At 50.8% G+C, this 15,549-nt stretch overlaps 1 protein-coding gene across 2 annotated transcripts; it reads left to right on the top strand.

Moving 5' to 3' along the window:
* The first annotated feature begins 621 nt into the window (after window positions 1-621).
* Window positions 622-11,806, top strand: LOC140460780 (uncharacterized). 2 transcript variants are annotated; one of them, XM_072555459.1, is made up of 2 exons: window positions 622-756; window positions 6,911-11,806. In XM_072555459.1, the coding sequence occupies exon 2, from the start codon at window positions 7,318-7,320 to the stop codon at window positions 7,948-7,950; it is 633 nt and encodes a 210-aa protein (XP_072411560.1). In that variant the 5' UTR covers window positions 622-756; window positions 6,911-7,317; the 3' UTR covers window positions 7,951-11,806. The 2 variants fall into 2 exon arrangements, with proteins under 2 accessions (XP_072411560.1, XP_072411562.1); XM_072555461.1 differs by lacking the exon at window positions 622-756 and adding an exon at window positions 4,508-5,168.
* Window positions 11,807-15,549: the final 3,743 nt, after the last annotated feature.

Here is a 15,549-nt window from a genome sequence, read left to right as displayed (position 1 = left end):
ACAGATTGACACAGAGACATCTGCTACAGATTGATAAGACCGCTAGCACAGACAGAGAAGAATAAGTCTTTGACTGATAAGACTACAGGGTAAAAAAACAACAACTCTGGAGACATTTGTTGCAGACTTTGTGATAAGGGTGCAAATTGGAGAATAATGACGGTTTAAGAATGTGAACCTCGTGGCTGGTTAGAGCCAAGGAGGGGAGGGACTTGTGCTGTATATAATGAGAAACTTTGTAAGCCTCGGGGCGCCTTTTTCTCAGAAGGGTGCCCAACTCTGCAGACTTGGAAATAAACCTTTGTTTTCCTGAATTTGTCTCGAGCGATTATTAGGAAGCGATTTTCGTTTCTAACAATTCCTCAGGGTTCAATGTGGGGGAATGGGTGTGGGTGGGTGACCCTTGGGAGGGTCGGTGAGGCCGAGTGGCCTGCTTCCACACTGTGGGGATTCTCTGAAGGGAGGGGGTTTGGAAAGTGAGTTGTCCTCCCCGTCTGCTGCAGGGGCCGCGCATGCGCGGTGCGGCGGCCCGCTGAAGGACTCGCCCCGCCTCCTGCACCGTCACATTTACTCGCCCCGCCCCTAGTTCCTTTGTGACGTCACAACGCGGAAGTGGCCCTGTCAGTTTCAAAGTGAATCTCCCTCCCTCTGGGCAACTCTTCATCCTGGGAGGGAGACAGAGATGGGAGGAGGGGAAATTGGTCACTTGTAGCAACTGGAGTGAATCCAGGGAGGGAGCAGACTCCACAAACTCAGGTATGTGTCTTAGTTACCCGGGTGAGCAGGGACTGAAGGATAGAGATTGGGAAGGGGGGAGGGCTGGATATCTTTTCTGTTTTGATGTTTAAAATGCACCCGATTCCCACCAGTAACTGCAACAGGTACAAGCACAGCACATGCAATATTCCTCATTGCAGCTTCAAGCCGGTTTTGCATCCTCTGTTCTTGCTCCACTTTGGCTCCAGCACATTCAGCTTCTTTCCCTCATTCACATTCCTCCACCCCCCTCGTCCTGATGTTCCAAGCTGACCCGTGAAAGATCGGTTTGTCCCTCCATTCTTTCCCGGTGGCGCCCATTACTCTTGTCTATTTCTTGCCTTATCTGGCCTTGTGTGTGAACAAAGTGTTAGCGTATATCCTCTTTCACTGCCAGCTGCTTCCTTGTTTGCGAAAGCAACGTTTCCTCCCATTTTCCGCCGACACTGAGCTCTCTAACCTCCTTGATTGTGTGTTTTTTGTTTTTGCAGAAGCAGGAAATAGATGGTTATAACTGTTTGTACGAGCACATCTAGTTTAATCTACACCCCCTCCCCTCACAGCACCTTTATCTGTTTGTCTGTAACATTGTTTGCAGGCACATTTCATGTATGCACATTTTAGCTAATACAAAAGCAATTATATATTTCCTTCACATAGCTTTCATTCTTGTTAACTCCACTGTTGGCTGAAACAATTATACCCTGATGTTAGTTCATTTACCATGCAGAAGCAATTATGGTTGCAGAAGTAACACTGCTTTACCTATATCCCACAGGGGTGACCCTACAACCTTGTATAAATAATGTGGGGCATGGCGAGGGTAAACAGACAAGATCTTTGATCTGGGGTTGCTCATAGGTTTAGGGTGAGATTTAAAAGAAACCTAAGGAGAAACTCCTATGTACAGAGGGTGGTGTGTGTAAAGAATGAGCTGCCAGAGGAAGTGGTGGCTACAATTATAACCTTTAAAAGGTATCTGGATGGGTATATGTTGGGAAACATTTAGAGGGACATGGGTCAAGTGCTGGCAAATGGGACTAGGTTGATTTAGGATATCTGGTCAGCATGGACTGAAGGGACTGTTTCTGTGCTGTACATCTGTGATTCTGGCTTGCCACTAATGTTTGTCACGTCTGTATGTTCAGGTTCTCCCTGGTGTTGGTGTTAACGCCTTGGTGTCTTATTTTGCTCCCCACATCCTGGGGACATTAACCATTTCCTATCTGGTTGTTCTGATCTGGACTGCTGTCCGGATCTTTGGATTTCTGGGATTGGTCAATAAACACACCTGGAAATGACTCTTTGTCAATCATACAAGCAATAGTTTATTCTTTGATACGGCTGGGTTGGTAGACTCTGATCAGCCCAGAAGGATTAGATTAGATTCCCAACAGTGTGGAAACAGGCCCTTCGGCCCAACCAGTCCACACCGACCCTCTGAAGAGTAGCCCACCCAGACCCATCTCCCTCTAACTAATTCACCTAACATTACGGGCAGTTTAGCATGGCCAATTCACCAAACCTGCACATCTTTGGATTGTGGGAGGAAACCCACGCAGACATGGGGACAATGTGCAAACTCCACACAGCCAGTCCCCCGAGGCTGGACTCGAACCTGGGACTCTGGTGTTGTGAGGCAGCAGTGCTAACCACTGAGCCACCGATGAGTACTCCTAGAGTGCCAAAAGAATCCGCCGACTTTTACAGAGTTTGGATAGAACTTATGTACATTGTTCAGAGTCAGACATTGAGCATGATCACATAGTAACAACCAATCAGATCCCGCAAGGTCCTCGTGCATTTTTGACTTAGCCTAGGGTGGCATGGTGGCTCAGTGGTTAGCTACTGCTGCCTCACAGCACCAGGGTCCCAGGTTCGATTCCAGCCTTGGGTGACCGTCTGTGTGGAGTTTGCACATTCTCCCTGTGTCTGTGTGGATTTCCTCCGGGGGCTCCGGTTTCCTCCCAGAGTCCAAAGATGTGCAGGTCAGGTGGATTGGCCATGCTAAATTGCCCATAGTGTTAGGTGCATTAGTCAGAGGGAAAATGGTTCTGGGTGGGTTACTCTTCAGAGGGTCAGTGTGGACTGGTTGGGCCGAAGGGCCTGTTTCCAAACTGTAGGGAATCTAATCTAATCTATCATAATTTCTTGTAGACAACCTGTTCTTGGAATCGTATTTGTCCTGGCTAGTGGTGAGGATTAAACGTTACTTCTGCGATTGATGGTTAGGTTCAGATTTGTTACTTCTGCATTTGCAATTTTTTTCACTGGATTTACATCCGTCTGTGGATTCTTGTTTGTTCTGAGTCGTATCTGCCTGACTCAGTCCCACCGAGTTAGCCAAGCAGAAGCTATTTTGTCCTACCTCCCATGTTAAAGTGGAGATTTGAGGTGGCCCAGGGAATCCTTTGAGAACTCAGACCTGTAACGCCTCACTCTTGGTTTGTCCTGGAAATCATTCTCTTTGGAAGCCTGGAATAAAAATCTCTCATCATAAAGCCCCAAAATGCAATTCAATTCAATCCATAGCAGATAAGCACTAAGAGTTAATTTTCTACGGGTTTCAACAGTCTCAGCACTAAAATGGTCTCACAAGGGAACGGCTGTGAATGTTATCACTTGGTGTCCTGTTCACACAGATTCACCGATGCTGAGGCAAACGTTCTTAATTGCCTGACAGCATCCTGTTATCACTTGGTGAGCCCAGGTGTCCCTATCTTTAAGTTCTCTCCTCATTCTGAGCCTTCCTGCCTGTTTATTTTCTAGTGCAGTAAATGTATTCAATGATTCAGCATTACATTTTAGTCTGAATGTTTAAAGACAAGTTTTAAGGCTATAGACTTCATCACCCAGATGCCCACACCCTCATTCCTCCCTTTGATTGCACCGCGATCACTGAAAGAGAAGGCTAGTCCAAACGAATGCCCTTCAAGGTGGTCCAGCCGTCAACATCCTGTAGAGAGGCACCACCATCTTCGCAGCTCATCTGGTCATATTTATCATCGCCATCGACACGTGTGGGTGAGCCATCAGATCGCGAAAGGAACATTTTCTGGGGCAAATCTATATCACTAAGGGCCCTCATAAGCCTAGCAATTAAATACCTAACAATACCAATACCGACAAACAGACATAGCTAAATTGATAAGCCAATTGTACCATCGGCCCGATCTGCAGTTTCCCCAACTAGTCCCTTCAGTCATTCTGTCACGGAATACCTGAATCTCTTCTTGTATCTTACTTAATATTGCCAGTGAGATCAGGAATACCCATAGTGCATTTATCTTGGACAATGGTGCAGACCTCACCCTCCCGGGCGAGTATATAGTCTAAGGCATATCAATTCTGCACAGAGTAAAGACACAGGTCTGATAATCCCAGTTTACTCTGTTCCAGAGCCTCTTTACTCTTATTTCCTCAATTGGTCAGGCCGCAAAAGAGGGAACTGCGGTTCTGTTGACTTGTCAACCCTGCCGATCCTTCCAACCTCAGGGTACTCTGGATTCCCCAGCCTATCGGGTGTCCTGTATTGTCACCCAGTCCATTGGGATCCTTCCAGTTGGAGCAAGGTTGGCTGAGACCGACCGCTGCATCCTCCTCAGATGGAGGTTCCATCGACCTGTCCACTGGCCAGGACAAGGTACTGTTGTGGGAACAAGGGCTCCGATGGTGACCTTATGAGGGACATCTTTGCCATCCAGGACAAGGAAATTGGTAGCTTTCCCTTAGCTGAAGAAATAATAGTCTGGTTTGGTGTATATTAGGGAGAGTTTATCAAAATAGGTTACTGAAATGTTACAGCAGGGGGTCTGGTCAGATCTACAGGAGTATAGGGTCAACGTTTTGCAAGGGGAGTCGCTTGAGCGCTGTAATAAAATGGGCCAAGTGACTCGAGCACTCGCAGTGTATGGGAGACAATGGTCCTCAGAATGCTGTTCCCATTGGGCTCTCCCTTCGCTCTATTGTACATGGTCTTGGTGACAGTATCTGGTTCTGAAAAGAGAAAAGGCCTATAAATGCACAAGGGAAGGGTTCCGTTCCAGGTCCATGTGCCACATAAGGCCTGCTGTACCTCAGGCAGTGTTACACCAGCTGTTTGTATACACAGACCGGAGGTATTGGAAAGTGATATTTCTCTTCACAGGATCGGCAGTAGGAAGTCTGGGGACGGGGCAAGTAAGTCATCTCCCGCTAGAGAGGAGTAACATACTACTGCCTCTGGGGTGGAGAGCGTTCTGTGGGCTTGTATAAATAAGTTCCTTGTGGATTGAGGAGTTTCCCCTATCAGGCTTCCCTTTTCTCGAGTCGGCCCGTCCTACAAAAAGGGATGGTGTTCCTGGGCGTCCTTAAAATATTTACCATAATGACGGGGTTGATCATTTTTATCCTCACTAGGCTTGCGTCTGCAGGTAAGATCAAAAAGACAGGTTCGGTAACGCCATGGTAACTCCCCCTGATTTCTACTGTCCAGATGGACCATCTGGTCTTTCTGATGGAAGAGTCCATTACAATAATCAATCTTCATCACGTTCCACACGTCAAAGGCGTCTGGTCCGGTGCACTGGACGACATCTCCTCAGTATGGGTGGTGGATAATCTCTGATCATTCCTGGTCCCATCCATACTTAGTGGCTTTCCCCATCAGGATGTTGTACGTGATCAGAGAGGTGAGGAGATAAGTGATCCCCCACATGTCCCTCCTCTTAGTTCAAGTATCTGTAATAAGATTAACATTAGAACAACAGCAAGATTCAAAAACCCAAATGGACAGGGTCCACTCCTTTTGTTGGGATTCCAGAATTCTCTCCTCGTCTTTCCCCCTTTTGATTGGTGCGGTCAATCAATTTACAATGGTGCCGTTGGACCCAAGCTGAGCGCCCAGCGACTGTGACCGCCGAAGGGGTGGGAAGTAGAACCTGGAAGGGGCATCCCAACGAGGGTGGAGACCTTTGCCAGTCCAGTTCTTGACGAGCACCAATGAACCAGGGTCTACCCGTGACGAGGCTGAAAGGGAGGGAACATCGCTGTAGGTCGTACGCTCCTGGGAGTAAAAGGCACACATAACATTCATTAGAGCAAGAACATAACCAATCATTGCTTCGGTCACGTGGTGGACGTGGACTGAGAAGGGAGCTGAATCGTTCCAAGGGGTACGGAGGGGGTGACCAGAGAGACTCTCAGCTGGAGACAGTCGTGTCTTGCCCGCAGACATGGATCGCATCTGGAATAAGGCCACAGGGATTAACATAACCAGGAGGGGCCAGACTCTGCCATTAATTTGGCAAGGTTAGTCGTGAGTCTGGTTAAAACATTCAACAAGGCCGGTCACCTGAGGATGATAAGTACCATGCAGTTGCCGACAAATACAAAGCTGGGAACAGAGTTCTCCGTTAATATTACCTACAAATGTGACTGGAGTCATAGAGATGTACAGCACAGAAACAGACCCTTCGGTCCAACTCGTCCTTGCTGACAAGAGAGCCAACCCAATTTCGTCCCAGCTGTCAGCACCCGGCCCATATAGGGGCCAAGTGATGGCAAACGTGACTAGATTAATTTAGGATATCTGGGCAGGTTGGGTCAAAGGGTCTGTTTCTGCGCTGTGTGACTCTAATTGTCTTCAGTGAAAGCAGAAGTGTGGTTGTGAAGGCTGGACTTTCAGAGCATGTTTTGCCCTGACTGGGAGCAGAAGAGTTTGACTGAAGTGTGTCGGTGTTAATGCCTTGATGTCTCATTTTGCTTCACCTTCTCGGGGTCATTAACCATTTTGTGTCTGGTCCTTCCTCAAGAAGCTGCATTGCAGGTTCACCCTGAATTGACACACTTTTTTTTTTATGCTTCCCAAAATCAGACCTGCTCACTCTCCGCAGGATCCCAGTGTTGTGAAAGATATTAACTTTCAGGTGGAGGTATCCAAAATTCAGAGAGATGTCAGTCTTGATGTTTTTGCTTTTTCTGGCCCTGGAAGATCCTGAATCAGCTCCTTCAGGAGAATTAGTTAGAGTGGAGTGAGAACAGAGGGGAACGGAGAGTGGGATGGTACTTTCAGTTTTGTGGAACAACAAAAGAATATTCCACAGAAAGTAGAATTGCTTGTTCTGAATTTCTACCCTGTACTGATAGTGATGCCTTTTGTAATCTCTTTTTGCAGAGTATTTGAAAATCTGAAGACTGAAGTTTCAAAATCAATGGATGAAGGGCTTATTCCCGAAACATTGAGTCTTCTGCTCCTCGGATACTACCTGACCTGCTGTGCTTTTCCAGCGCCACATTTTTTGACTGACTCTCCAGTGTCTGCAGTCCTCACTTTGATGTCAATGTCTGACAGTCTCTCAATCCATCAGGACCACAACGATTTTTGACTGTGATTTCTGTGAGAGGGATCAACGCTTTTTGGTTCCTCTTTGAGGACGTTTTCAGCATCAGTGGGACTGGACGAGAGACCCCACTGTTACAGCGCACTGTGTGTGGAGCCTGAAACAGTTATACGGCCTGGGAAGGGGACTTCACGGCAGGGAGGGGCTCCACACGTGTTTGTGTGCAGCTGAAGCTGTGGCCATGGAGAAACCTGAGGAATCCCGCCCTGTGGAGGAACCGTGGAAGTGTGGCGACTGTGGGAAAGGCTACCATTTCCCGTCTGCCCTGGAGACTCATCGGCGCAGTCACACCGGGGAGAGGCCATTCCCCTGCCCTGTCTGCGGAAAGGCCTTCAGACATTCCTCTAACCTGCAGGCCCACCAGCGGATCCACACGGGGGAAAGGCCCTTCCGCTGTCCCGAGTGCGGGAAGGCCTTCGGCACAACCTCCCACCTGCTGACCCACCAGCGGATCCACACAGGAGAGAGGCCATTCACCTGCTCTCAGTGCGGGAAGGGCTTCAGGTATACCTCCCACCTGCTGACCCACCAGCGGATCCACACCGGGGAGAGGCCCTTCAGCTGCCCCGAGTGTGGCAAGGCCTTTACCCAGGTCTCCTCCCTGCTGACCCACCAGTGGGTCCACACCGGGGAGAAGCCAGTCACCTGCTCTCAGTGCGGGAAGGGCTTCACCAGCTCCTCCAACCTGCTGGCCCACCAGCGGATCCACACCGGGGAGAGGCCCTTCACCTGCTCTCAGTGTGGGAAGGCCTTCACCTACTCCTCCCACCTGCGGAAGCACCAGCGAGTTCACGTGCCATCGCAGGGGGATTGAAGGAGTGACGGCCGAGTGCCAATATCAATTGAACTGTGGACCTGTTTCTGGGGAGTCCCGGGTTTGAATCCCGCCACGACAGATGGCAGAATTGGTATTCGGTCAGAAATGTGGAGTTCGGAATCTGACGATGAGACCGTTTCAGGGAGGGGGTGGTGCGGGGGAGAAAGCCCCCATCTGATTCCCTCTCTCCCTTGTTAGGGAAGGGAACCGCCATTGTGGGAAAGGATTCACTCAGTCGTTCCAGCTGCATCCTTTACCCGGTCTGGCCTACACCTGACTCCAGACCCACAGCAGTCTGGTTGACTCTACACTGCCCCTTCCTGGCAAATGAGCAGGGAGACACTTACTTGGAGACAGGGTATGGGTTAAAATTGCTGAGTGAGGCAATACTTCCTCCGGGTTACGGATGTACCAAGGATCCAATTACAAAGGGACAACTTGGTGCTCGCCAATAGTGAAGACAGTGAGGGAGGTGGGACAGGGGAGGTGTGGTGTGTGCAGGCAGTCAATACATGTAATAGCTTGTAACTTTGACTTTGGAAACAGAACCAGTCTGACTCAAGATTGGGATACAGGCCGACTCTGACCTCACACCTTTAATGCATTGTCTGAGCTGAGATGTGAGCTTTTGCTATAAAACCTTGTTATCTCGAGAAGGTGACAACAAGAAGTTCTGGGATTCACATTGTAATGAGACCTGCAACCTATTTGAAAAGGTGGAAGACTTAACAATCCAGGTTTGTTGAATATACCATTTCAGTGGCAGGACGCTGGAATGTTTTGCTCTAAATTGTGTCTCAGGATCTTATCCTCCACAACCACCTGATGATGAGGCAGCACTCCAAAAGTTACTGCTTCCAAAGAAGCCTGTTGGACTCCAACCTGGAGTTGTGTGATTCTAGAATCTGGTCTCCAGCATCTGCAGTCCTTGTTTTTACCTCGTTGATTTGAACCCTACAGCGGATCCTCTTGCAAGGATGCCTGCCTTGAAGAAGTTTTCCTCCTCTCTCTCTCTACAAGAATCTCAGGGAGTCCCTCTCCCACTGCAACTCCCAGGTCATTTCCTCTGCCCTGAGGCTCTTCAACCATATCCTGAAACAGACTCGCTACCACAGCCCCATTCGCTTCCTCAGTGCCTGCCTCCGTAACCAACTCATCCTACACAGACTCTGGACCACCTTTAAACCAGCAGAGTTCGGATCCGAACAGGACAAACAGTATAGACTACAGATTCAAAAAACACCAGCAACGGTTCTCCTTCAGGATCCTCCGCTCCATGCTTGCAGCAATGCGCCGTCACCTAACCTCTCTCCAGTCAGCCCTGCCTCAGCTGAGGGCCACACTCTCTCAGAATTACAAAGGACCCCCTCTGTACTACATCCTCAGGAGAATTCATACTCTCAACAAACAGTATTTCAACTCCATCTTAAACATCAAAAACTGTAAGTACAACAAACGTTTATCCACCCACCTCCATAACCAGCGCTCCTCAAACATTCCAGAAGATTCCCCCGGCCTCTGAAATTGCTCGGACGCCATTAGCCATGCGGCTGGTGCAGCTGCCGCCCCCACGCTGATTGATGTCACTTCCGCCCCCATCATGGCTACTCCCACAGCCACTTCCGCCCCTCACAATTCCTCATGCATCACATGTGACATCATTTCTGCCCCTCACATCATCGCTGATGTCACACGCTCAGTGACTTCCGCCACCCTTACTGCCGTGGTCACCCCCACTTCCGCCCCCACCAACGCCACTCACCTGCATTCTGCTGACATGCCCCCCACAGATGCCACCGTCACCATTCCTGGCCTACAGAACCCTGAGGGGAACACCACCCCAGCTCATGACTCCACCCCCCATTCCCCCCCACCATCACACCCACTCCAGTTACCGGCTCCGCCCCCACTCCCAGCTCCACACCCACACCAGATCCCAGCTCCCAGCCCTGCCGCGTTTTCACCATCCCTCCAGACCTCCCCCTCACCTGAGGACGAACGATTAGTCCTCAGCAAAGGACTCATCTTCATCCCCCTCCGTCCACGCATCAATGAATTTAATACACGCCGTGATGTCGAACACTTCCTCCGCCTCCGAGCTCACTTTCACAATCTGGACTCCCGCCCACCTTCCGAGGACCCCTTCGCCCACCTCCAACACACTGCATCCACCTGGACACCCTGCGCTGGCCTATTACCTGCCCTCGACCTCTTCATTTCCAACTGCCGCCGGGACATTAACCACCTCAACCAGTCTACCCCCCCTCCCCCACTCCAACCTCTCACCCTCACAACGCGCAGCCCTCCAATCCCTCTGCTCCAATCCCGACCTCACCATCAAGCCAGCGGATAAAGGGGGCGCAGTGGTAGTCTGGCGCACTGACCTCTACGCCGCTGAAGCCAAACGCCAACTCGAAGACACCTTTTCCTACTGCCCCCTCGACCATGACCCAACCCCCCATCACCAACCCATCATCTCCCAGACCATACAGAACCTCATCACCTCAGGAGATCTCCCAACCACAGCTTCCAACCTCATAGTCCGGGAACCCTGCACTGCCTGGTTCAACCTCCTTCCCAAGATCCACAAGCCTGGCCACCCTGGCCGACCCATTGTCTCAGCATGCTCCTGCCCCACTGAACTCATCTCTACCTACCTATACACTGTCCTATCCCCCGAGTCCAAGAACTCCCCACATCTGTTTGAGACACCACCCACGCCCTCCACCTCCTCCAAGACTTCCGTTTCCCCGGCCCCCAACGCCTTATCTTCACCATGGATATCCAATCCCTCTACACCTCCATCCGCAATGTCCAGGGCCTCCAAGCCCTCCGTTTTTTCCTCTCCAGACGTCCCCAACAGTACCCTTCCACTGACACTCTCATTCGTTTGGCTGAACTGGTCCTCACCCTTAACAATTTCTCTTTCGAATCCTCCCACTTCCTCCAGACCAAAGGGGTAGCCCATGGGCACACGTATGGGCCCCAGCTATGTTTGTCTCTTTGTTGGCTACGTAGAGCAGTTGATCTTCTGTAATTACACCGGCACCACTCCCCACCTCTTCTTCCGCTACATTGATGACTGCATTGGCGTCACCTCGTGCTCCCGCGAGGAGGTTGAGCAATTTATCAACTTCACCAACACATTCCACCATGACCTTAAAGTTAACTGGACCATCTCTGACACCTCCCTCCCCTTCCTCGACCTCTCCATCTCCATTAATGATGACCGACTTGACACCGACATTTTCTACAAACCCACCGACTCCCACAGCTACCTGGATTACACCTCTTCCCACATTACCTCTTGCAAAAATGCCATCCCGTATTCCCAATTCCTCCGCCTCCTCCAGATCTGCTCCCAGGAGGATGAGTTCCACCACAGAACACACCAGATGCCCCCCTTCTTTAGAGACCGCAATTTCCCTTCCCACATGGTTAAAGGTGTCCTCCAAGGCATCTCGTCCACATCCCGCACTCCTGCCCTCAGACCCCACCCCTCCAACCGTAACAAGGACAGAACGCCCCTGGTGCTCACCTTCCACCCTACCAACCTTCGCATAAACCAAATCGTCTGCCGACATTTCCGCCACCTCCAAAAAGACCCCACCACCAGGGATATATTTCCCTCCCCACCCCTTTTCCGCCTTCCGTATCTACCTGGTCAGGTCCACGCCTTTTTGCTGGGGGGATCTGAAGCTGTAACAAAGTTGGTTTGCAATAAAGGTTACCTGAACTTAACACCGGGCTCAGACTCTCATTGAAAGCTTTCAGCTCCGAGAGGTTTTTGTTTTAAAGCTGCTCATTTCTTTCAGCCTCCTGCACTAAGTTTAGAACATAGAACAATCCAGCGCTGGGGAACTCAAAACTGGGGGGGGGGGGCATTTTTATTTAAATATAAGGAGAGAGATTTCAAAGAAACCGGCGGGGCAATATTTTGAAAGAGGGTGATTTGCATGTGGAATGAACTTCCTGACGATGTGGTAGATGCAGGCACAGAGACAACATTGAAACAGCATTCGGATGGATACATGAGTAGAAAGGTTTAGAGGGATATGGGCCAAATGCAGGCAAGTGGGACTGGTTTAGTTTGGAATCCTGGTCAACATGGACGAATTGGACCGAAGTGTCTGTTTCTGTGCTGTATACCTCTATTGAAACCAGTAGATTTCTGAAAGGGGCTTGACAGGATAGATGCAGATAAAATGCTCCTTTGTGGGGAGGGTCATCGAATTCCGACAAGGTGGAAGCGGGCCATTCAGCCCATCTATTTCACTCTGGCCCTCTGAACAGTATCCCACCCATAACCCAACCCCTTACTCTGTATTTCCCATGGCCAAGCCACCTTAACCTGTACATCCCTGGTCACTTTGGGTAACTTAGCACGGCCAATTCTCCCTAACCTCTACACCCTAATCTATAAATTACCTTCTCAAGAATGTAATTTAAATGCAGAGCTTTTCTAAGACTCAACATTGGGACACAGATTGTCTCTACTTATAAATAGGGCAACGTCCCTTTGAAATGTAGATTCATTTAGATATAACTGCGTGACTTTACATATGAATATATCCCTTTGAATGTGCTCACATCCCTTTGAAATATAATCTTGTCCATTTAAACCTCTTTATTTGCAGAAATATCCGTTAAAATGTGCACGTCCCTTTAAAATGCAGATTTCCCCCTTTAGATATGACGCCGTTCCGTTCGATGTCGGAATATCTGTTTAAATTGAGCCGTGAGCTTTCCCAATGTAGACAGGGCTCCTCGAAACGTGGCAGTGTCCCCGCCCCCCCGCAGCTGCAGAGTGAGACAGGAGAGTTTGTTTTTGTGAATGAACAGTTGTAGCGCGAGGTGGCTGTGACTTGGTGACGGTGAGACTCCCCGGGCCCCGCCCATCCCTCCCCCGGCCCCCGCCCATCCCTCCCCCGGCCCCGCCCATCCCTCCCCCGGCCCCGCCCATCACCCCCACCCCGGGCCCCGCCCATCTCCCACGTGCAGACGTCACGCGGGGGTGAAGGCGGTTGGGAGGAGAAGTCGCTCGAGCGAGGAAGCGGCGGGAGGGCGGCCGTTAGGAAAATGGCGCCGTGCGGGCCCTGGGGGCAGACACCCGTCACTGGGCACCGCCGCCTTCCTGGGGCAGCTGCTGGGTCACGGGCCACACCGCCCCCCCCCCCCGGGCTGTACAGCAGGTAGGAGCCGGTGATCATTGTGGAGGAGGATGGGGGTTAAGGGTCTGTTTGGGAACATGGTCGGCCGCCTGGGGGGTGGGGCTCTCCTGGTCGGGGGGCGGGGCCTGTGACAACGATGGGGCCACGTGGGAGGGACTGGGCCCGGGGGGGGGCAGGAGGGACTGGGCCCCGGGGGGGGGTGAGAGGGAGGGGAAGGAATGTGGGGCCTGTCCTGTCAGAGTGACATTTTACACTCACTTTCCATCTGCTTTTACTGGGGCTTGGGCTGTTTACCCCCCTCACTGTCTGTTTAATCCTCGGGCTGTTTACCCCCCTCACTGTCTGTTTACCCCCCTCACTGTCTGTTTACCCCCCTCACTGTCTGTTTAATCCTCGGGCTGTTTACCCCCCTCACTGTCTGTTTAATCCTCGGGCTGTTTACCCCCCTCACTGTCTGTTTAATCCTCGGGCTGTTTACCCCCCTCACTGTCTGTTTAATCCTCGGGCTGTTTACCCCCCTCACTGTCTGTTTAATCCTCGGGCTGTTTACCCCCCTCACTGTCTGTTTACCCCCCTCACTGTCTGTTTAATCCTCGGGCTGTTTACCCCCCTCACTGTCTGTTTACCCCCCTCACTGTCTGTTTAATCCTCGGGCTGTTTACCCCCCTCACTGTCTGTTTAATCCTTGGGCTGTTTACCCCCCTCACTGTCTGTTTACCCCCCTCACTGTCTGTTTACCCCCCTCACTGTCTGTTTAATCCTTGGGCTGTTTACCCCCCTCACTGTCTGTTTACCCCCCTCACTGTCTGTTTACCCCCCTCACTGTCTGTTTACCCCCCTCACTGTCTGTTTAATCCTCGGGCTGTTTACCCCCCTCACTGTCTGTTTACCCCCCTCACTGTCTGTTTACCCCCCTCACTGTCTGTTTAATCCTTGGGCTGTTTACCCCCCTCACTGTCTGTTTACCCCCCTCACTGTCTGTTTAATCCTTGGGCTGTTTACCCCCCTCACTGTCTGTTTACCCCCCTCACTGTCTGTTTAATCCTCGGGCTGTTTACCCCCCTCACTGTCTGTTTACCCCCCTCACTGTCTGTTTAATCCTCGGGCTGTTTACCCCCCTCACTGTCTGTTTAATCCTCGGGCTGTTTACCCCCCTCACTGTCTGTTTAATCCTCGGGCTGTTTACCCCCCTCACTGTCTGTTTAATCCTCGGGCTGTTTACCCCCTCCTCACTGTCTGTTTAATCCTCGGGCTGTTTACCCCCCCCCCCTCACTGTCTGTTTAATCCTCGGGCTGTTTACCCCCCCCCCTCACTGTCTGTTTAATCCTTGGGCTGTTTACCCCCCTCACTGTCTGTTTAATCCTCGGGCTGTTTACCCCCCTCACTGTCTGTTTAATCCTCGGGCTGTTTACCCCCCTCACTGTCTGTTTAATCCTTGGGCTGTTTACCCCCCTCACTGTCTGTTTAATCCTCGGGCTGTTTACCCCCCTCACTGTCTGTTTAATCCTCGGGCTGTTTACCTCCCTCACTGTCTGTTTAATCCTCGGGCTGTTTACCCCCCCCCCTCACTGTCTGTTTAATCCTTGGGCTGTTTACCCCCCTCACTGTCTGTTTAATCCTCGGGCTGTTTACCCCCCTCACTGTCTGTTTAATCCTCGGGCTGTTTACCCCCCTCACTGTCTGTTTAATCCTTGGGCTGTTTACCCCCCTCACTGTCTGTTTAATCCTCGGGCTGTTTACCCCCCTCACTGTCTGTTTAATCCTTGGGCTGTTTACCCCCCTCACTGTCTGTTTAATCCTCGGGCTGTTTACCCCCCTCACTGTCTGTTTAATCCTTGGGCTGTTTACCCCCCTCGCTGTTAGTTGTGCAATTGCTGAGGGTAGTGTGTAAATCCTAGTGAAGGAGATTATACACCAGCATGTATATGTTCCTCAGTCATTGAAGGGGCAGGACCTGTTGAGAATGGTTAGTAAATGTGGTGCACTAAGCCTTGTTAACATGGTTATACTTTAAAGTTTGGCAGAATATTTGTAGCTCGGGTGCTCGTTGTTGTGGTTCTGTTCGCCGAGCTGGGAATTTGTCTCGCAAACGTTTCGTCCCCTGTCTAGGTGACATCCTCAGTGCTTGGGAGCCTCCTGTGAAGCGCTTCTGTGCTGTTCTGACCCGATACCCAACATGAGCAAAACCAATGTAGTGCACAAAATCCCATGCAAGGACTGCAGAAAACACTACATCGGACAAACAGGAAGACAGTTAACGATCCGTATACACGAACACCAACTCGCCACGAAACGACACGACCAGCTATCCTTAGTAGCCACACACACAGATGACAAGCAACATGAATTCGACTGGGACAACACTACCATTATAGGGCAAGCCAAACAGAGAACAGCCAGGGAATTCCTAGAGGCATGGCACTC

This window comes from Chiloscyllium punctatum, chromosome 36, assembly GCF_047496795.1.
Source record: "Chiloscyllium punctatum isolate Juve2018m chromosome 36, sChiPun1.3, whole genome shotgun sequence".
Classification (NCBI taxonomy): Eukaryota; Metazoa; Chordata; class Chondrichthyes; order Orectolobiformes; family Hemiscylliidae; genus Chiloscyllium; species Chiloscyllium punctatum.
The sequence above is the reverse complement of the archived record's forward strand: the minus strand, read 5'-3'. Positions and strand labels throughout refer to the sequence as shown.

Excerpts from the sequence above, each read along its gene's own strand:
- LOC140460780 (XM_072555459.1), top strand. The coding sequence starts at position 7,318 with ATGGAGAAACCTGAGGAATCCCGCCCTGTGGAGGAACCGTGGAAGTGT.